Below are 22,547 nucleotides of genomic sequence, written 5' to 3' on the forward strand. Positions count from 1 at the left end.
AGACATCTGGAGACATTTCAGCAATTCCGAACACAGATCAGAAATACATTTCATTCACAAAAACAATTCATACATCTTTTATAACTCATATCAGATTTTTGAATACATTTAAATTCATGGCAAGTACATTGGCTAACTTGGTTCAAAATCCAAAAGAGTTCCCTTGTCTTTCGGAGTATTTTTCAGACAAAGATTTACTAACACAAAAGGGAATTTACCCTTATGACTATATGGACTCATTTGAGAGATTCAATGAAACACAACTTCCTTCAAAAGAAAATTTCTATAACAAATTAAACAACAGTCATACTGTATATCTGATAAAGATTATACACACGCACAAAATGTTTGGGAAAAATAGAACATCAAGAATCTTGGTGAGTATCATGATTTGTATCTCAAAACTGATGTGCTTTTATTGTCTGATGTGTTTGAGGCTTTTAGATCTGTTTGTCAAGCTGGATATGATTTGGATCCTGTTCACTATTACACAGCGCCTGGATTGGCTTGGAGTGCGATGTTGAAAATGACAAAACAAGTTTGGATTTGATAACCGATGTCGATATGCTTTTGATGATTGAAAAGGCAAAAAGATTTGGAATTTCACAAGTATGCTCAAGCAGATACGCAAAGGCAAATAACAAATATCTTCCGAATTATGATTCAATGAAAGAGAGTTCTTACTTGATGTACTATGATGCGAACAACCTGTATGGCTGGGCAATGTCTCAGGCTCTTCCTTATGGAAAACTTAGATGGGTAAAGGAAAAAGACTACAAAAAGGTTTTACAAGATGTATGTGTCTCTACACAAAAAGAATTGGATGATTCAAAGGTCAGTTATTATTTTGAGGTCGATTTTAAATATCCCGAAGAACTTCATAATTAACATAAAGATCTTCCATTGGCTTGTGAGAAAGAAAGTCCAAAGAAAGAATGGTTGAGTGATTATCAACAATCGTTTGATATAAAAGGTGAATCAACAGAAAATTACTTACTACATGATATAACAAGAAAGATTATGTTCTACACCAAATAAATTTGCGACAATATTTATCAAAAGGTCTAAGAGTAGAGAAGATCCATAGGGTTCTAAAGTTCAATCAAAGTCGTTGGATATAGTACATTGATTTTAATACACAAAGAAGAACAGAGTCAAAAACAGATTTTGAGAAAGACTTTTATAAATTGATTAATAATGCGGTCTTTGGTAAGACTAAGGAGAATGTGAGGAAAAGACAAAATATCAGACCAGCAACATCTGGGGAACAAGCATCAAAATTAATTAATAGACTGAGTTTTACTCGAGCTGAGGTCTTTACTGAGAACTTTTGTGTGATCCATTTGGTTAAAGAGTATTGAAATGGACAAACATATTTATATTGGAACATCAATTTTTGATTTATCAAAGTCATTAATGTATGATTACTTTTACAATAACTTAAGGAAGTAATATCAAAATGATGTTAATCTACTTTATATGGATACAGATAGTTTTGTTTTGAAAATTAATACTGATGATGTTTATTCAGACATGAAAGTGGACATTAATATCTATGACACTAGTAATTATAGTCCAGAGTGTTGTTCTCTTCTAAAAATAAAAAGGTGATTGGAAAGTTCAAGGATGAATTAGGAGGAAATGTTATGAATGAATTTGTGGGATTGAGGTCAAAGGCCTATGCTTATAAATACATTGTGAATAACGTTGAAAGACTGATAAGAAGTTAAAAGGTGTAAAGAAAAATGTTATTAAAGAAACAATAAACTTTGAAAATGATTATAATTGTTTAACAACAAAGAAAGAAGAGTTTAGAAAGATTAATTCAATAAGAAGTTATAAACATCAATTATATTCAGAAGAGGTGAATAAGAAAGCATTGGGGGCTTTTGATAAGAGGTTTATTTTAGAAAATGGATTGATAGTCTCCCTTATGGTTATAAGTGTTAAAATATATATAAGTGATAAGTTAAAAAGGGGGGTTCGGGATTTTAACGGGCTACCGTCACCTTTTTTACTATTATATAAATGATAGAACCAAGTATTAACCAGACTAAAGAGTGGAGGTGTAATCAACCTTGGTATATAAATGGTCAACATAACGAATGTGAAAAATAAGATAAATAAATAAGATAAATAAGAAAAATATCAAATAAGTCTTATTGAAAAGGCAACTGGTAAAAAAGTTCACAAAACAAATAAGAGAATTAATTTAAATAACGGTGAGTTGGGTGAAAAAGATGGAAATATTTTTGAGTGGACAGAAAACTTTGATGGTTATCAGGAAAATATATACTTTAATTTAAAAATGGTGTGTGGCACTGGAGGTGCTCAAACAAGAACATTGAGGGAGGTTTATCATTTTATCTTAGCTCAGTTAAAATATTTTGATAAAGACCCAAACTCAAACATCTTCTTTGTTAGTTTATTAGATGGTGATGGGAGTGGTAAGAGAATTAAATTATTTCCTATGCATAAACAAAGATTTGTAGCATCGTTGTTTGAGTGGTCTACTAGACAACAATGATCATTGATAGTAAGAGTAAAAGGTCCATAAAGCCAAGGTGGCAGGAATAGACGTGTGAAGGGGAAATGAAGAAAAGTGAGGGGGAGATGAAAATTTACATGTAAGTGAATGGAGAAATAGTGGTGGTCCAGGAACAACATTTTCCTACTACTGTCATGTGACATGGCAAAGTTAAATTCACTGCCACCGGGAGGATCTGTGTTGTGCGAGTGAACTATGTGAGAGAACCCATGCAGTTGTGGCCAAAAATATTGGCACCTTTGCACTTTTTTCAAATAACTCACAATTTTCTCAAGTTGAAATTGATAAAAGTATTTGGTCTCCACAATTCTTTACTTCACTGCTAATATTAAATAACCATTGTTTTTCATTCAGAAGTTAATATATCCTTTTAGATCAGAAAATGAAAAGAAATGAAAGACAAAATTATTGACACCCAAGACATAATTGGTAGCACGGCCTTTGGACAAAATAACTGTAGTCAAAATATGAAGCAAATAGATGAGCTTCATACACCTCTCTCCTGGCAGTTCGGCCCACTCTTGTTGTGCAATCTGCTCCAGTTCTCCCAGATTTGAGGGGTGCCTTCTCCCAACTGCTGTTTTCAGATCTCCCCACAGGTGTTCAATGGTATTTAGATCTGGACTCATTGCTGACCACTTTGGAACAGTCCAGTGTTTTGTCTTGAACCATTCCTGGGTGATTTCTGAAGTGTATTTGGGGTCATTGTCCTGCTGCAAGACCCATGGCCTTCAACAAAGACCCAGCCTTCTTACACTGGGTTGAACATTGTGCTCCAAAATGACTTGGTAATCTTCTCATTTCATGATGACATGCACACATTCAAGGCACCCAGTGCCAGAACCTCCTCCATGTTTGACTGTTGGGGAGGTGTTCTTTTCTTTGATGGCTTTTTTCATTTTGTTTTCTGTAAACATAGAGATGGTGTGCTTCACGAAAAAGCTTTTATTTGGTCTCATCTGTCCACAGGACATTCTCCCAGAAGGATTTTGGCCTGTTCAGGTGTGTTTTGGCAAATTCCAGGGTGGGCTTTCTTGTGTCTCTCTCACAGCAGTGGGGTCCTATCATAGAACCCCCTTTCATCAAGTTGGTAAAGGGTTGTGGGAGTTGAAACAGTCGTTCCTTGTGTCTGAAGGTCAGCTTGAATCTCTTTGGCAGTTGATTGAGGTGCAGTTGATTTGGCAGTTGATTCTCCACCAATCGAACAATACTTCGCTGCAATCTTCGATCAAGTTTTCTCTTGCGGCCACATCCAGGGAGGTTGGCTACAGTGCTACGGGCCTTAAACTTCCTGATAGCATTGTGTGTGGTGGACACAAGTGTAAAGTTTGAGTATGTGTTGAACATTAGATTTTGTGTGGTTTTAAGCTGGTGTATGAGTTTATTTACCACGGTGCTGTTGCGGTGGTTCTCATTGATTGAGATATTGTCCTGATCAGACAATCAAGTTGTTGACTCCTCACAAGGTGTGAGTGGAGTGGATAAGATGTGTTGCTTGAAGTAACAACGTACCGAGAGGACTCATAGATGACTCATGTCAGGAAAGACGAAAATAACTGAGAGTCCAAAATTCTGTTACTTTCATTTGAGAAACCAGTAAAAATGTTACGAGGACAATTTTATTCAAAAGTTTACAGAGATGTAATTTTATCAAACGAAGATTTCGCATTGAAAACGAATCAGAATGAAAAGCGATTTTTGAACTTGTAATGAAGAACATTAGTTTTGGGAAGACACGGTTGTTTGTGTGCTCGCTGTTTGTCGATTAGCATTCAGACAGACATGGTTTGAGACAAGCTCAGCCCAGAGGCTGTGAAGGCTCAACTGAACTAACGTGCAGGAGGAATGAAAACATTCTGAAGAATGACATCAAAGGGACGCGGGTTGTCCGCAGCCGAAAGGTTGTACTCATGCCAGAGATTGGGACAGACAGTTGAATCAGTTGAAAATTGAAAATAAAAGTTGAAAAAATATTTGAAAATAAAAATAAAATACTGGAACGATATGAGATGACAGTTATGTGTTAAAAAAAAATAATTAATACTGGTAGAACCTGTGTGTTTGAGAACAGCTGTGTTATGATAATGAGGATAACGATTGCCCACCTCACCTCTTTTGAGTATGGTTCGGGCCCAGCCACCTTCAGCCAATGAAGTGGCCAATCGCATGAGGCCACAGCTGGCTGAAATTAAATTAAAGGGTGACCCAGATGAATGTTGACAATATATGAATTGAGAGCCATTGTTAAAATTTGCCCTCAATTTGGAAGAAAATGTATGGCATTTGCTGTCCAAGCTCAAAGTTGGCTGGTTTCCTCAGCTCGAGAGGATCAAAGCTTGTAATTATTTCAATGGACACCAAAACATCTTCGGGATAAAAGAGGTCTGAATTTGAGGGGTTCGGGTTCTGCTTGCATGGGTGTGAAGTTTCAGTGAGGATTTAAAACGTGTATTTTTATATTTAAAACGAGGATTTGCTTGGAATGTCAAAATCATAAAATGACTTGTACCAATGCCGCATGATGGAGCATGATGGAGCATGATGGAGCATCCGCTCGTGCAGCGAGGTGAAGTGGTTGGGGAGGTAGACTTCTTGTTTTGTTTTTCGGCTGTTGGTATATTTTGTTTAACAGCACACACTCTTTGCTCATCTGAGTGTACAGGTGCAGGGTGTGTGGTTCGAAGCATGTTTGATGTTGAGATACATTGGTCCCATGCCTGTGGGAACTAATTTTACATGAGGTTGCGGTCAGAGGTGTTATTAATGGTAGAACCATTGTTTGAATTTGAGACGTATTCCTCAATGTTGTTCTACTTCATACTTTGGTTCGTAAAATTGAGTTTTCTTATCATTCGTGTTGTAATTATTTTTTTAGGATTTAAACGTCTTTTCATGCAGATGGAAAAGCTTTGGTAAATGAAAACAACACAATGAGATGCGTAATGACTAACAGTTGACGTTATTGAGAATACCTGTCAGAGTTTGACAAACACAGAGGGGTTATTCCAGGTAAATCAGAAATGGGGTAATTTGACACGCGAAACAGTAAGGTGAAGTCTTAGACTTGATTGATGACATTAACCGAGCAGGAGCTAAAAGGTGGGTTTACAACTTTCAAAGAAAAATCGGATATAATCCCATGGTGAATAAGATGATAATATTAGTAATTCCCTGGGTTTTGAGATTTTGCATTCCCGTTTGCCTTCGCATTTGAGTAAATAATTACATGACACATAGAATTCCCACAATGACCTATAGCTCTCCAGAACCCCTCCCCTTCCTCCCACCCTCCATTTTATTCCCACTCTTCCTATTCCTATCATGAAGCAACTTTGCGTTGCCTGGCAACCTGCGTTGCAGGGTACCATTGCTGTTATAGGCACACATGCATGGTGTCTGAAAGTGGGATGCAGAACATAAATAATTCCGCCTGTGGGAGGTATGCTCTGTGTGGATTCTATCGTGCACGAGCAAGAAATGTGTTCATGGGAGTGTCCTCGGTATTGTGCTCGGGGCATGTCTGTATGTTGTATGTGTGGGGTGCTGGTTTATCTTGCATGAGGTTGGCAGAATTAGCCCTTTAGTGACAAATGATTTTTTGCATTTCGTTTTGTGATTGAGCTTGCTAATCCGAACTGTGTATGAGACTGTCAGTTTGGGGGAAGTGGACACTGGTATCCTTTGGAACATCTGGGGATAATCTGATTAAATTCTAGGGCTTGGAGTTCGCCTCTGTTTGTCTGTCAGTTACACTGTGCCATCAGATCATCTTTGTTGAGACAAAACATGCGAACAAAACCCTCTTCGATATGACACAATATGATATGACACAAAACAAAACAATATGATCGATCACAATATGAACACACACACACACACACACACACACACACACACACACACACACACACACACACACACACACACACACACCTCCGGCTGTCTGGCGGAAGGGCCAATTACAGGATCCACATCAGGATCTTCACCACAATCTAACAATACGTCCTCGTCACACGCGCAACATGTCAACCACGTTCCGTCAGAATCCATCCATAATGTTTTGAGATATCCTCCTCACAGACAAACAGGGAGGGGTGAAAAACATAGGGTCAATACCCCTGGCGGTCACCTGATAGAATAAACGGTATACTGCACTGACTAAGGTATTTTACAACTAACTAAGGTATTTTCAACCAATTTCAATGGTTGCTAGAAGACAGGGCAACATGTAGAATCATACTAACATAATCATAAAAGTTCAAACAAACCAACAAACAAAAAAAAAACCACCTACTTTGGGGGGCAACCCCTCAACCTCCCACCATGCATACCTTCTCAGATCGCAATTTTTCCAATGCCTTGAACAAACATTGGTACATCACGGATGATAAAGGTTGTGGTGAAGTTTCATCGAAATTACGTGTGTAGGTTCTGAGAAGAGATGCAAATACCTATTTTGGGGGTGGGGGGGGGGGGGGAGGCAAACCACCTTTGACCACGATTTTTTTAAATGCCAGGAACAAACCTTTTGTGGCAGAATTAAAAATAAAAATAATATAACAGAAAATAAAGGTTACTTCTTGACATCTAATGTTGTATCTTACTATAATTCACTAAATGTCTGTCTGTCCGTCTGCCTGTCTGCCTGTCTGCCTGTCCAATCGAAGGCACCGCAAAAATGGCTAAACCGATCACAACGATATATTGGGTGGGTAATCCTGGGACCCCCTGGAGTAAAATAGGCTATATTGTTTTTCCAATTTTTCCAATTTTTTCAATTTTCCAGTTTTTCCCAACACGATGGAATAATATTTACCGATATGAACAGTGATGTGGCTTTTGTTGAAATTCTACGTACCAGGAGAGAGTAGATCGACTCCTGACGAACTCTTTGTCTATAAACGTGCGACTCCGAAGTAACACTGCAGCGTGTGCAAAGCGACTGAGAAGCAGGTGTAGCGACCGGTTCTGTGTTAGATTCGGCGCGCACTCTTCACACATAAACGTGCGACTGAGAAAGACGTGTGGTGGCCGCTTCCGTTTTGCAGAATTCAGTCTTTTTTCAAAATGGGCGCCATGTACTGTTTAGATTTTGATGATTTGCATGTGATATGATTCAACGGATATTTATATGAATCATTTAAAATTTAAAAAGCCTTCAATTTCTGATATTTTGCCTTTTCATTTGGGCTTCCGAATTGAAGCCCCGCCCATAGGGTGGGTACCATTGCCAGTTTCAAAAATACACCACGTACCAGACTTGGGTGTTAATCCATCATCCTGAAATTGGGCTGTTTCTGCTCTCAGGCCTTGGGGCTTGAGCCATTCCAAGAAGCTCTCCATTTCACCGATGACCTGCCAGGGATACAATGCTTATGTTAATCACAGAAAGGTTATACAAGTTATTTTCTTTACTCAGTTTGGAATGTTTTGTGAGTTGCTATCTCATTCAATTTCATCACATATCAAGCTAAACAGTAAATGTATCCAGCTTGATCACCACATTTACACTGACAATGTACATAAGATACAGCCACACTCACCTTTGAGCTGTGATGCATGGTACAAATAAATTATTTGCCAGTACGTTATCCTGATGAGCCCAAAATAAGGGCGTAAGCTGGATCGGCCACTCTAATTCCATGTATTTGTGACCAAAAATCTCTGTTTCAAAGACCTGAGTAGCACATGGATGCTATCCTAGTTTGAAGGTGATGTGTTGGCTTAATTTATGCATACGACAACAGCATCATGTCGCGTTCAGGGTCAGAGTTGATCCTCTTGTTTAATACACACATACATATAAAACCTGTATTTATTCAGGTTTTAGGAAGTTCAGGTTCAAGCTTATGCGATGGAGGGTTTAGGTTAAAGTACAGAGGAGCTTATGCGATGGAGCGTCGTCCTTACGTCAGTCCATAAACAATTGCAACTTCTTCTCCAAAACCGCTGAAGGGATTGTGTCCAAACTTGGCACAAATTATATTTATGTTGTGACTAAAGTTTGTTCATCACATTAAATAATTCAGGGGTGTAATTTCTTCAGGGGTGTAAATTCAGTCCTCGGTCTACCGGGGGTCAAAGTGGATCCAGGTTTGACCCCCAAAATAGGAATTTGCTTTTTCTTCTAAAACTACATACACTATTTTGATTGAACTTGACCACAACCTTCATCACCCATGATGAACCAAAGTTTGTTCACGGCACTAAGAAAATCAAAGAATAAGGGGGTCTACGGTGGGTCAAATTGGGTCCAGGTTTGATTAGGTCCACCAAGCAAACAAGCTTGATAAAGTCTGGCGTGCCCTGCTGCACCGAAGCACCAAAATCCAGGTATGCAAAGCTACAGTTGAATCAATCTTACTGTATGGGTGTGAGTCGTGGACGCGGACTAGTAGCATGACACATAAAATCGATGGCAACTACACCAAGCTCCTCTGTAAAACACTGAACATCTGTTGGCAAGACCAGGTCACAAACATTGAACTATGTGGTAATTCGCCAAAAATTTCTGATGTTGTGAGGAAGAGACGTTTGAGATTGATGGGTCATGTCCTGCGGCACGAAGAAGAACCAGCAAATAGGGTCCGAATTTGGAAGCCATCAGAAAGGAGAGTTGGTCGGCTGAACCCTACGTTGTTCAATATTGTCTGCAGCGACACTGGGCTGAATACGGACAAACTGAAATCTGCCGCAGCTGATAGAGCTGTTTGGGCAAATCTGACAAAGTAACTTTGTTCTTTGTTGCTCTGGTTTCTTTTTGGTGTTTTGTTTGTGATTGTATGATCAAGATTATGTATAAACAAGTAGTAGTAGTAGTAGTAGTAGTAGTTTAACGTCTTATGATTATGTTAGTATGATTCTACCTGCTGCCCCATCTTCGATCAACCATTGAAATTGGTTTAAAATACTGTTGCCACTGTTACCCACTCCTGACACCAATTTGTTGTGGATCTCTAAGCCCGTCGACGTACAGAGGGGGATTATTCCCTTTTCCCCCACGGGCCTTCGAGTCCACGAGGCCGAGTCGCCACTCCCGTAGCGAGCATGCGGAAGGGTATCGGGTCGAGTCCACATGTACCTTCGGTACCCATGCCACCACGAGAACGGGGAGTGGACCTCGCACAAGCCACGCTAACCGAATACGCCCGAGCGGTTTGCGTATCACGTGACTCGTGCCGTTACCTTTATTGAACCCAATTTGAGCGGTTTTATTCGTACAGTGCTAGGCCAATAGATGGAAATGATAGGAACAGTCAAATGGAAGAAAGAATACAGGTTTATTTACAATGTACAGTGATCAGGATAAAGAGAAGGGACACAGAGCAGATGCTTAATAAGGCATAACTTATTCCCAGACAAGGGCACACTCACTCACACAGGGAAAAGGAGGAAGGACAAGTTCACGCTTCAAACGCGCCTTGGCACCGTTCACTCCGGGCAGTTCGCCGGGCGTGGCCCTCGGATGTTCAAGGCACGTGTGCTGGGAGCGCAGGCAGGGAGATCGTGCATCTGTGGCCCCAGAATGGATAGTCTTCACAAGCGCGTTATTCACAGCCGCAGAGCGAAGGGCACAGGGATAGTTTGTGCACAGAGGCTATAACAAGCACCCGATTGCCTTCACTCATGACTACAATGTCTCTTTCTCACTGGGACTTGGTCACTGCTGCACTCGTAGACTGAGGGGCTGGGCGACTGATGCGGGGGGCTCGGGGCAGGGTCTTATATTGCCCCTCCCCAGCCTTACCCGAATGTTCCAAGCCCCTCCCCTCACTGCCGTTGAGCCACTCCCCTTGAGCTCCGATTGGCTGCTCGCCGCTTACCGGCCACTCCCCTGCAGCTCCTCCATTGGGCCTTCTAGACTTGACTGGGTGGAGCACATGGCATTCTAGCCCAATTGAGGCCTACACTCACGGGCCTGCTCAATGCAAACCAACACAGGAAAGGAGACAATGCTTACATTTACTAAGAAATAACTGAACTAAAGCAAGGCTACATGTTGTGGTGCAACTACCTACGAGGGGGGTCATTCTTTATTCGCAAAACCACAACAATACCTTTAGTCAGTGAAGTATACCGTTTATTCTATCAGGTGAGCACCAGGGGTATTGTCCCTATGTTTTATTTTCCTCTCACTGCAATGGTCTCACACACATTTTTTTCCTTTTTTTCTTTTGTATACTGAATTGAGGCTCAGGAAAGAGCTAACATTTATTTCACAAACAAATCAACCAGAAACAAAATATATAAAAATAGGGAGCGGAAGACAAGGTGGGGAGAGAAGGGGAAGCAAACAAACAACATTTGAGAGCAGGGAGATGTGTGGGAGGGAGAGCGCTTGGGGGGGAGGAGGCGTGGGAAGGGGGGGGAGGTGGGAGAAGTATAAAACACAAGGACACCAAGGACTTCCAGGACAGAATTTGGGATTTCAAAAAAGTGGATTTGGGGTGAAATTAGTGGGGGTAGAAAAGATCAAGGTTTTGGATGGGGGAAGATAAGAGATGATGGTGAACAGCTGTTTTAAAGACCTGGGGGGTGGAATGGGATTGAAGAGAGTGAGGGAGTTTGTTCCAGAGGTGGGAGAAAAGAGGAATGAAAGAGTGAAGGTGAGCAGAGAGTCTTGCTTTTGGCAGTTTAACCATAAGAGGGTTGCAGGCAGATCTTGTGCGACCTGTAGGAATATTTGGGGGACAGAGCCCAGAGAGAGCTGGGGGGGCAAGGCTGGAGAGGAGTCGGTAGAAGACGGAAAGACCACCAACCTGCCTGTGGTGAGTGAGTGAAAGGCCCTTGGAGTTAGCTTCATCGCGGGAGATTCCAATGATTCTGAATACTTTGGTTTCAACAGCGTGAAGATGAGCTAGGTGTGAGGCATGAGCACTAGCCCAGAGGGGAGAGCAGTATTCCATTGAGCTGCGGATGAAAGCCTTGCATGTGGTGAGGAGCTCAGGTGTGCCAAGTGTTACGGATTCGGCACTAATTATTATTGTTGTTATTATTATTATTGTTGGTTCTAAGTATTGCGATTATTATTGTTTAAGGGAAATAGTTATTGTGGTTAAAGGGTTAAAAGCGCTCATGGTAAAAATGAGACAGGAAATCGGATCGTGAACCTGACGACGTTGAGAGAAGAGGAAGAGGGCATGAGGCGGAGGTGAAAAGACGGGTTTTGTAAAAGCTCCGTACCTAGCATGGTCGAGCGTACATCGTGAGTGAACTTTGAGTCCTTGAAAGGAATCTCGTGCGATTGGTGTTATCGCTGGAGGTGTGAAAGCCTGCGAAGTCAGGTACAGGTGTGAGATTCTGGGGAATCTTCGCCTAGAGGCTGCGGCTCGAGTAAAAGCCGGCCGCCATTTTGGGGACCTCACACGTCGTTCGCGGAACAATGTTTTGCCACGTCCGCTGGTTTCGCCCTCCGGTGGTTTGCCGAGGATGTGTGCGCGACAGCGGCCTTTGAAGAATACGGTGCGGTTCGCGGCTGCACATGTATGTGCACGTTTGGATCACATCTTTGGGAGTCCTCTTTCCACCGCCAATTGCTGTTGGCTGGGATCACGTGACGGTCCCCGCCTTGCCTATACCTCCTTACCCGCCTCATCACATCTTCGCCAGGAGCACAATTGTGTTATAGAGACATTGAGGAGGGCTCTGTTCCATTCCTTGGGATTGCCGTGAGTTTGAGTTAGGCTATTAGAGAAGATGGTACCATCTTAAGATATTGATTGTATGGTTGATTGCCACCATTGTTGTGTGGTTCTTCTTGTGTGCTTTTTAATATATTTTGTACTTTGACAACCATAGGTGTGGTTTCATTATTGATTTGATTGTTTCATTGATGGTTTCATTTATTGATCGATTTCAACAAAGAACAACATATTTTTCTGCCGGGGATCCTCTCGGGGTTCGGAGGTTTACCGAGACCAGGGGATAGGGGAGGACCCCGTAACAGAAAATGGGGGCTCGTCCAATTGAAACTCGTCGGCTCGAAATTGCGTCTTCGTCCGGGATATAAAATTCCCTAACTTTAGACCGGGAAAGAATTCCGTAACATTCCCAGAATTCCCAAATTTGGAACTTTTCCAACATTCCCAAATTTTTCCCAAAAAAAATAAATTGGAGATTTCTTGTGTGAAGGTTAACAGGTGTTAACAATAGTCACCATGGAGTTTGATGCAGAGAAGTTTGCAGAGACCCCTAGTGAGGCACAGTTCAGAGCGTTAAGATCGGAACTCTTGAAATTGGCCAAACATTTTAGCTTGGAGGTCCGAAGTAATATGAAGAAGGCAGAGATGCAGACAGTGGTGATACAATCTCTGGTGGGATTAGGAACATGGACAAAGGTAGCCTTGGATTGGTTACCGGAGGAACAAGAAGATGTGGAGCTCCGGATACTGGAGATGCAATTGCAGAGCCAGGAAAGGTTAAAAGCAGAGGAAATGAAAGCAGAAAAGGAAAGAGCAGAACAGGAACGAGAACTCCAGGAAAGGTTAGAAGAGAAAAAAAAGCACAAGAAAGAGCAGAGGAAAGGAAAGCAGAGGAAAGGAGAGCTGCAAGGGAACTCGAAGCAGAGGAGAGAAAAGCCGAAGGAGTTAAAGGACCGTGAAATGGCGCGTCAGCAGGAAATTAAAGTCAAGGAGCTGGAGTTAATGAGAGAACGGGGAGAGGTACCATGCATGCCAACGGGTTCGACAACTGGTCAGAACACCTGGGATGTTGGTAGACATGTGAGGCTGGTTCCACCCTTCAATGAAAAGGAGGTAGCCACATTTTTTTTTCACACTTTGAGAAAGTGGCTCAAATGCTAAAATGGCTGGAGGAGTCCTGGACCATGTTAGTGCAAAGTGTTCTGGTGGGTAAAGCTCAAGATATTTATTCGGCTTTACCGATTGACCAATGTGCAGATTATGAGATAGTGAAGAAAACCATTCTCAAAGCCTATGAATTGGTCCCTGAAGCTTACCGGCAAAAATTCCGGAATGCCAGGAAGAGGGAGAGTGAGACCCATGTGGAGTTTGCCAGAATGAAAGAAACCATGTTTGATAGGTGGTGTCATTCAAAAGGGGTTGGGAAAGACTTCGATCTATTGTGACAATTGGTCCTGGTGGAGGAATTCCAACAGTGTGTCCACGAGGACATTAAAGTTCATCTGGAGGAAAGGAAAGTACCAAAGCTGTATGAGGCAGCAGCCATGGCTGATGACTATGCCTTAACCCACAGGATGGGGTTCCACAAACCTAACTTCTCGCCTAGACCTAGCCAGGGGAGATATGGTACATCAGGGGCGGAGAACGAAAATTCATGGGGGCGGCCTCGAGATGAATCCGAGGACCACTCCGATACCACGACTTCTAGAAATCCGAAGAGAGCAGTTCCTAGGCAAACTTATCCTCCGGGGGGCTCGAGACAAACCACGAGGTTCTCCTCCAGGCCTACTTGCACTTTTTGCTATAAACCTGGACACTTAATGTCCCACTGTTATGCTCTGGGAAAGGAAAATCAGGAGCGGAGTTCAACTAGTACAACTCCGAATGCAATGGCAAATGTGAGAAATCGCCCTCAAAAGGGTTACCAACCATTCATTTCAGAGGGGACACTCTGACTGGAGGGAGACACGACTAACCCAAGACCTGTTAGGGTATTGAGGGACACAGGAGCACATCAATCTTTAATACTTGAAGGCATTTTGCCATTGTCGGAGAGGACAGCAACTGGTGATAGTGTTTGTTTACAGGGGATTGGTGGCTGTGTTAGAGCTCCAATTCATGTCATCAATTTAGAGTCGGATTTGGTGTCAGGACCAGTCACCGTAGGTTTACAAGCCACTCTTCCTGTAGAGGGAGTATCTGTTATTGGGAATTATTTAGCCGGTGGTCAAGTTTCTGGTAACTTTATGGTGGTTAAAAAGTCCGATATGGAAAATAACCACACCAGTCAGGGATGGAGGCAATATTGGTAAGCTATTTGTAGGAGGACTGAACTTCAAAACAAGGGAAGAGGTTCTGACCTCTGTCTTCGGCAAATATGGACCGCTTTTGGAAGTGCGGCTGATAAAAGACAGGGAAACACAAAAGTCAAGAGGATTTGGTTTTGTCACGTTTGAAAAAAACAAAAACAAAGGACGCCAAAGAGGCAGAGAAGGATTGGAATGGCAAGGATTTGGATGGTCGGACCATAACATTAGGGAAGGCATTTCATAGGTGTCGAGGGGGCTACAGAGGAGGACAACGGAGTAGTAGTTTTGGTGGTGGCCGCAATCGATATTATTATTATGGAGGCTCCCAGAGTTACGGCAGCTCCCGAAGGAAGGATTATCAGGGTAGGGGCTGAGAAGGAGACCGCTATTCACGTGACTACAGTGACAAGCGGTCCAACCGTGATCATTACGAAAGTTAGAAAGAGTTGAAGCACTGAATGCTGCGGAGTAGCCGAACCAAAATTCCTACACGGATTAACCATTAATGCCATGTTCCTCAAGGCGTCCATGTAGTGAATACTTCCAGGCCTCACCACCCAACCCCCATGGAACCTGGCTTTCAGCTTGGCCTCCCGGGGAAAGTGCTATAGATTTGCTGGCCTTTGGATTTTTGATCACCACCCCTTAACCTTCATTTACAAGAAACTGAAAGTAAAAATCAGAGGGTGATGAGATGGAGTTTGGCTTTGCAGGAGTCCAATGGGAAATTGAACATGTAAAGGGCAGGGACAATGTCGTAGCTGACTCTTTGTCCAGAGTGAATTAACTTTGGAAATCTCTGTAAGTTGTTTTAAATTTTGTTGCTTAATTTTTTTGGGGAAATATTGATTATTGTTGCCCATGGGAACTGATGATTTGGGTTGTGAGTTTACTTTTGTTGGTTTCAAGAATTTGCCTGCAAAGAAAGTTTTCGCTGTGTTCAAACTTTCTTTCTTGAGGGTGGGAAGTGTTACGGATTCGGCACTAATTATTATTGTTATTATTATTGTTGGTTCTAAGTATTGTGAATATTATTGTTTAAGGGAAATGGTTATTGTGGTTAAAGGGTAAAAGCGCTCATGGTAAAAATGAGAGGAAATCGGATCGTGAACCGGAAGACGTCGAGACAAGAGGAAGAGGGCGTGAGGCGGAGTTGAAAAGACGCATTTTGTAAAAGTTCAGTACCTAGCATGGTCGAGCGTACATCACGAGTGAACTTTGAGTCCTTGAAAGGAATCTCGTGCGATTGGTGTTATCGCTGGAGTTGTGAAAAAGCCTGCGAAGTCAGGTACAGGTGTGAGATTCTGGGGAATCCTCGCCTAGAGGCTGCGGCTCGAGTAAGAGCCATCCGTCATTTTGGGGACCTCGCACGTCGTTCGCGGAACAAGGTTTTGCTGAGTCTGCTGGTTTCGCCCTCCGGTGGTTTGCCGAGGATGTGTGTGCGTGACAGCACGTTTGGATCGTGTCTTTGCGAGTCCTCTTTCCAGCGCCAATTGCTGTTGGCTGGGATCATGTGACGGTCCCCACTTTGCCTACACCTCCTTACCCGCCTCATTGCGACTTCGCCGGGAGCACCATTGTTTTATCGAGACATTGAGGAGGGCTCTGTTCCATTCCTTGGGATTGCCGTGAGTTTGAGTTAGGTTATTAGAGAAGATGGTACCATCTTAAGATATTGATTGTATGGTTGATTGCCACCATTGTTGTGTGGTTCTTCTTGTGTGCTTTTTAATATATTATTTGTTCGTTGACAACCATTGGTGTGGTTTCATTATTGATTTGATCGTTTCATTTGATGGTTTCATTTATGGTTTCGTTATTGATTGATTTCAACAAAGAACAACATATTTTTCTGCCGGGGATCCTCTCGGGGTTTGGAGGTTTACCGAGACCAGGGGATAGGGGAGGACACCGTAAAACAAGGAAGGACTTCGCACGACTGAGGATGCCCAGTCGGCGACTGGCTTTGGAGGCGAGATTTGAAATGTGGTTTTCCCAGGAAAGATCATGGCAGATAGTGAGACCCAAAAGCTTGATTGACAGAACTTCTTGGAGAGCATTATTCAGAAAGTGGATAGGAGGGTTGTCCAGTCGGTTTTTTCGGAGAGACATCGTAAGAGTGTGAGATTTGTCAGGATTGAAAGACATGTTCCACTTGTTTGCCCAGTCTGTGATTTTGTCCAGGTCTGCAGAGAGTGAGGAGGCTGCAGACTGCCGATCTGAGGGATGAGGAATGGAGCGATAGAGAGTGGAGTCATCAGCAAAGAGATAGAGAGGATTTTCAAGAGAGTCAGAGAGATCATTGATGAAGACCAGAAAAAGCACAGGGCCCAGAACACTGCCTTGGGGAACTCCATCCTGAACTGGAAGGGGAGATGAGAGAAACCCATTCAGGGCCACACGTTGACTACGACTGGAGAGGAAGTGCGCCAGCCATGCGTGGAGATTTCCACGGATACCAAAGGAGGAGAGTTTGGTGAGCAGAGCGGGGTGCCAAACCGTATCGAAGGCACATGATATGTCAAGGGAGACAGCTCTAATTTCCTGTTTGGCATTGAGGACCTCCATCCATTGTTGAGAAAGCAGAAGCAGCATGTCCAGAGTAGAGTGACCAGGTCTGAAACCAAATTGATGATCAGAGATCAAGCCATTGGAGAAGAGGAAAGATTTCATATCTGAAGCAATGATGGATTCCATGACTTTGCTGATAATTCAGAGAAGGCTGATTGGTCTGTCATTGCTAGGATCTGTTTTTCACCTGTTTTGTGCAAAGCAGTGATGTTGGCTTATTTCCAAGCAGATGGAAGATGACCTTGAGCAAAAGAGAGGGTGAAGAGAACAGAGAGTGGGAGTGAAAGAGCGGGAGAACAGGATTTCTGGATGCGTGGGCTGATGCCGTCAGGTCCAGTTGCAGAATCAGAGTCGAGGGTTGACAGAAACATTTCCACCTTGTCAGGAGGAAAGGACACAGAGTCCAGGAGCAGCTGGGTACGACTGGGTGCGGTGGGTACAGAGAGGGATGGGTTTGGGACACAGGATTTAGAAGCAAACACAGAGTTGAGGCATTCAGCATTTTCACGTGCGGAGTCAGCCGTGTAGCCATTTGAGGTGACGGAGGGGGGTGGAGGGGGAACAAACACCAGAAACAGATTTGACCAGATGCCATCAGGATTTAAAAGAGGGAGACAGATAAGACAGTTCAGTCTTGAGAACGGAGAGATATTGTTTCCTGGCTCTCATGAGGGTGGACACACTTGTTTCACGCTTTGTGAAAGGAAATGAGATTTCCTTCCATTGGATTTGCTTTCCAGGAGACGAAAGCAAGTTGTTTCTGGGCAACAGCCTCACCACAAGATTCCGTGTACCATGGATGGGAGGAAGGGTATGACAACTGAAGATGAGATAGGATAAATCTGTGCATGAGAGAGAGAGCAATTTACTTTTGAAGAATTCCCAGGATGAGTTGATGTCAGAGGTGGGAGAGATGGGAGACCAGTCCAGATGATTGATGGCTGCTTGAAGACCGTGCCAGTTGGCCTGAGTGAAATGCCAGTCTCGTCGATGCTGAGGAGGCTCTCTGAGAATGGTCAGAGAGATGGCCACTTTAACTGGCACATGATCAGATGAGCCGATTGGAGCAGAAGAGCAGCAGACATTTTCAGGGAAGTTAGTCATAACCAAGTCCAGAAGAGAAGATGCTCCGTTGACTGAGATCCAGGTCGGGAAATTGACAGATTGTGTCAGTCCCAGTGAGTCGCAGAAGTCCTTTGCTGAAGAGCCATGGCTGGTGAAAGAGGTACCCACACCCAGCCAGCTGGAATGGTGACAATTGAAATCACCACATATGAGGAAGAGAGAGATGGGATGGGTAGACAGAAGTTGGTCCATATTATCAGACAGCGAGATGTAGATGGAGTCATCACTGTTTGGTGGACGGAACAATACACATATGCACAAAAGGTGGGAGCGAAGGGAAAGCCGTAGCCAAAGGTATTCCTGGGGGTGAGGTGGAGAAAGGGCAGTGCAGGACGAGCGAGGAAGAGTTTTTTTTATAAAGATAGCAACCCCACCTCCAGGGCGAGGCTCAAGTCTATCATACCGGAGGAGGGAGTAACCTAGGAGAGATACGAAGGAAACAGAGACATCATGAAGGAAGAAAGCTTCTGTGAAGCAGATCACGTCTGGTTTGTCGGAAGCAACCTGTATGGAGAGATCAGTCAGGTTTGAGGGAAGGCCCCGGATGTTTGAGGTCCATACCATTAATGAAGAGGAAGGGGGAGCATCAGATACAGAACAGGGGGGGGGAGGGGTAGGGAAAGATGTGGAAGAGGAGGACAAGAGTAGATGATAAATATTGTTCCTGGGACAGCCCCAAATCTCCATTCACTTACATGTAAATTTTCCTCTCACCATCACTTTTCTTCAATCCCCCTTAACACCTCTATTCCTGACCCCCTTGGTCTTATGGGGCTTTTACTCTTACTATCAATGATCATTGTTGTTTAGTAGACCACTGAAACAATGATCCTCCAAATATTTGTTTATGCGTAGGAAATAATTTAATTATCCGACAACTTCCATCACCATCTCATACATTAAGTATATGTTTGAGTTTGGTTCTTTATCAAGATATTTTAACTGAGCTAAGATAAAATTATAAACCTCCCTCAATGTTCTTGTTTGAGCGCCTCCAGTGCCACACACCATTTTGGTAGGCGTTGCCCACTTTTTGTTAAGCTCCGCCCACTTTTTAAAGCCCGCCCACTTTTTGATAAGCCCCGCCCGCTTTTTGTTAAACCCCACCCACTTTTGCTAAACCCCACCCACTTTATAAACTCTCCAGCATTGTGTCATTTCCAGTTAAGACATGCACAGGGAATTTCCACAGGAAATGACACCCAGTTCTTCTTATAAAAGGCACCGACCACACAGGCTTTTTCAAACACGCTTTCTGCTTCACTTGAGAATGGACTACAGTGCTGACATGGAATGGGATAATTTTGGTATCCCTTGGAGTCCTACTACCTGTGTAGTGCTCAACCTTCAGATTGATGAACTGGACTCGAACCTCTTATCAATGGAGGTAAGTTTGTTTATTTTTTTTTTTTTTTTTTTTTTTTGATGTGAGACTCGTGTAAGAGTTAAAGTTTATTTTAATATTCATAGAGCTTTGATTTATACAAATAAAAATATTGTATTAAATTAATACATTGTTATTTTCTCCCACAGGAAATTGTATCTGAGATACGAAATGAAAATTCTGCTTTTAACACAACTTGGGATGAAGTTATTTTTTTGTTTGAAGACATTTTGAACAACCAAGACCCACAGAACGAGTTCTACCTTGATGACCCAGCCAAAGAGTTATACCTTGGAGATCCACAAAATCCTGAAAAAGGGTTCTACCATGATGATACTTATTGTGAGTTATCAAAACAAAACCCACTGAACAAGTTCTACCTTGATGAGCCAGAATACAACAAGTCATACATTGGAGACCCACAAATTTTTGAAAATTGGGAAAGGGGAGTTCTTCCTGATGGTCCGCAGTTATACTAAGTGAGACACATCACAGTAACCATAAAAAATCGGGCAAGGAGAGTTCTCCCTGATGGTCCGCAGTTATACTATGTGAGACACATCATAGAAACCCTAAAAAATTGGGAAACGGGAATTCTCCCTGATGGTCCGCAGTTATACTAAGTGAGACACATCACAGTAACCCTAAAAAATCGGGCAAGGAGAGTTCTCCCTGATGGTCCGCAGTTATACTATGTGAGACACATCATAGAAACCCTAAAAAATTGGGAAACGGGAATTCTCCCTGATGGTCCGCAGTTATACTATGTGAGACTTATCACGGAAACCCCCAATATTTCTGAAAATTGTGGTTCTACCTTGGAGACTTGGAAAGATGGTTATATTTTTGGAGACTCGGAATGGGGGTTTTGTTTTGATGACTCGGATTGTGATACCTATCTTGGAGGCTCAACAGGAATGTGGTTATACCTTGGGAACTTGGAAAGTTGGTTTTATTTTGGAGACTCTACCTGTGGGGTCCATCTTGGAGACTCTTTGCATTCTAAAGCAATGAACAATGTTCTTTGTTTAATGACGCTTGATTTAAGCAATATCAAGAAAGTTCGAGGAAGAAAATGCTGGAAAATTCTTTCTTCCCATTTCTACTTCTTCAAACTTGAAAGCCTTGAAAGACAGAATTGGGAGAAGCGGAAAAAAATAAAAATGAAACACGTATTTTAAAAAAAGAAGAAAAAAAAGATTATGTTAGGGTTAGGATGGGATTTTGAATGTGAGGGTTAGGGATGAGGTTGGGTTAGGATTTTGAATGTGAGGGTTAGGGTTGGGGTTGGGTTAGGGTTGGGTTAGGGATGGGGTTGGGTTGGGTTAGGGATGGGGTTGGGTTAGGTTAGGGATGGGGTTGGGTTAGGGATGGGGTTGGGTTAGGTTAGGGATGCGGTTGGGTTAGGGATGCGGTTGGGTTAGGGATGGGGTTGGGTTAGGGATGGGGTTGGGTTAGGGATGGGGTTGGGTTAGGGATGGGGTTGGGTTAGGGATGGGTTAGGGATGGGGTTGGGTTTGTATATTATTATGACTCACTCACACATACACACACACAAAAGTTATGCCCCAACTGAAAAGTTGACGGATTCTGTGTTTGGGGTTCATAGATCTCAAGATCGTATCCCCATTGCACACACAAAAGTTAAGCCCCAACTGAAAAGTTGAGGGATTCTGTGTTTGGGGTTCACAGATCTCAAGAACGTATCCCCATTGTACACGCACACAAAAGTTAAGCCCCAACTGAAAAGTTGAGGGATTCTGTGTTTGGGGTTCACAGATCTCAAGAACGTATCCCCATTACATTTTATTTATTTATTTATTATTTTCAAGGGTATTATCTGCTTACTTGTGTTTTTTGTAATTCTTGTGAGTAAAATGAACCCAAGATTTCTTCCCCATTCATATCATATAATTTGTAAGTCCAAGGGACTGTATCCATTACATCAACAATTTTAAATAATTCATTCGTCCATCTCTTTGTATAACCTTTCTCAAAATGGCTTTTCCATCTGTATATTCTTACAATATCACCAACTTTGAATTTGGGCTTTCTCAAATTAATCTCCTTTTCATATTCTAATTTTGTAAATGTTTCCGATGGTTTTGATTTTGTTGATGAATGAACTGTATTATTGTAATTATCTACAATATTCTGGATTAAATATACCCATTGTTGAGAACCGAGTTGTGTGAATTTTTTAGATAGTTTCTCTTTCAAAGTGCGATTAAAACGCTCAATAACAACTGCCTTTCCTTCATTAAAGGTGCTGTATAATTTAATACCCTCCCCCTTAAGAAATTTCATAAATATTTTGTTATAGAACTCTGTTCCCTCGTCAGTCCATAACTTCTTTGGATTTCTTTTACTTTTACTAAATATTCCACTGAAAGCTAACATAAGAGTATTACCCCTTTTGTTTATCAAAGGAACAACCCAGGCAAATCTACTCCTCAAATCAATAACGGTTAAAGCATACCTGTATCCCTTATCATTATTTAGTTCGATTAAATCAGCGGACCATATGTGGTCGGTGTATTTAGAATAAACTTTCCTTCTTTTAAACTTTGTGATTATAGGTTTATGTAATTAATTAGCCAAAAGCTCCTCAGTCTTGATGACATCATTGGAGTTTAATCGTTTTTTGGGGAATAACCAAGACCAAGTTTCAATTTAGCACTTATCATTTTTTTTACAATAAACCTATCAACTTTCTCTCTCAACGTAGGATTTCGTATCAAAGGCAAATTATACAACATTTCTCTGTCTGCTTCATGTTTTTCATCCAATGTAGTGGTATTCCCATAAGCAATACCATGCTTCATACACACTTCATCAACCCTATTTATAGGTTTAGACCAAGGTTTAGGATTGTCAGCCTCATATAATCTTTTATCCAAGTTTGTTCCTGGACCACAGAAAGAATACCCTGGAAGGTGTAATTCCCCTAGAATTCCAGTTGTTGTAAA

At 42.2% G+C, this 22,547-nt stretch overlaps 2 protein-coding genes across 3 annotated transcripts in view; both read right to left on the reverse strand.

Annotated features, from left to right (window-relative positions):
* The window catches only part of LOC144889631 (uncharacterized), a 756,734-nt gene that overhangs the window by 447,146 nt on the left and 287,041 nt on the right, over positions 1-22,547 (reverse strand). The window lies entirely within an intron of this gene.
* The window catches only part of LOC144889632 (uncharacterized), an 84,700-nt gene that overhangs the window by 26,341 nt on the left and 35,812 nt on the right, over positions 1-22,547 (reverse strand). The window contains exon 2 of the mRNA XM_078770623.1: positions 7,804-7,903. Within this exon, the coding sequence (XP_078626749.1) occupies positions 7,804-7,891 (88 nt within the window). The 5' untranslated portion in view covers positions 7,892-7,903. The remainder of the gene's footprint in view (positions 1-7,803; positions 7,904-22,547) is intronic.

Source organism: Myxine glutinosa, chromosome 1 (assembly GCF_964187855.1).
Source record: "Myxine glutinosa chromosome 1, kmMyxGlut1.1, whole genome shotgun sequence".
Taxonomy (NCBI): domain Eukaryota; kingdom Metazoa; phylum Chordata; class Myxini; order Myxiniformes; family Myxinidae; genus Myxine; species Myxine glutinosa.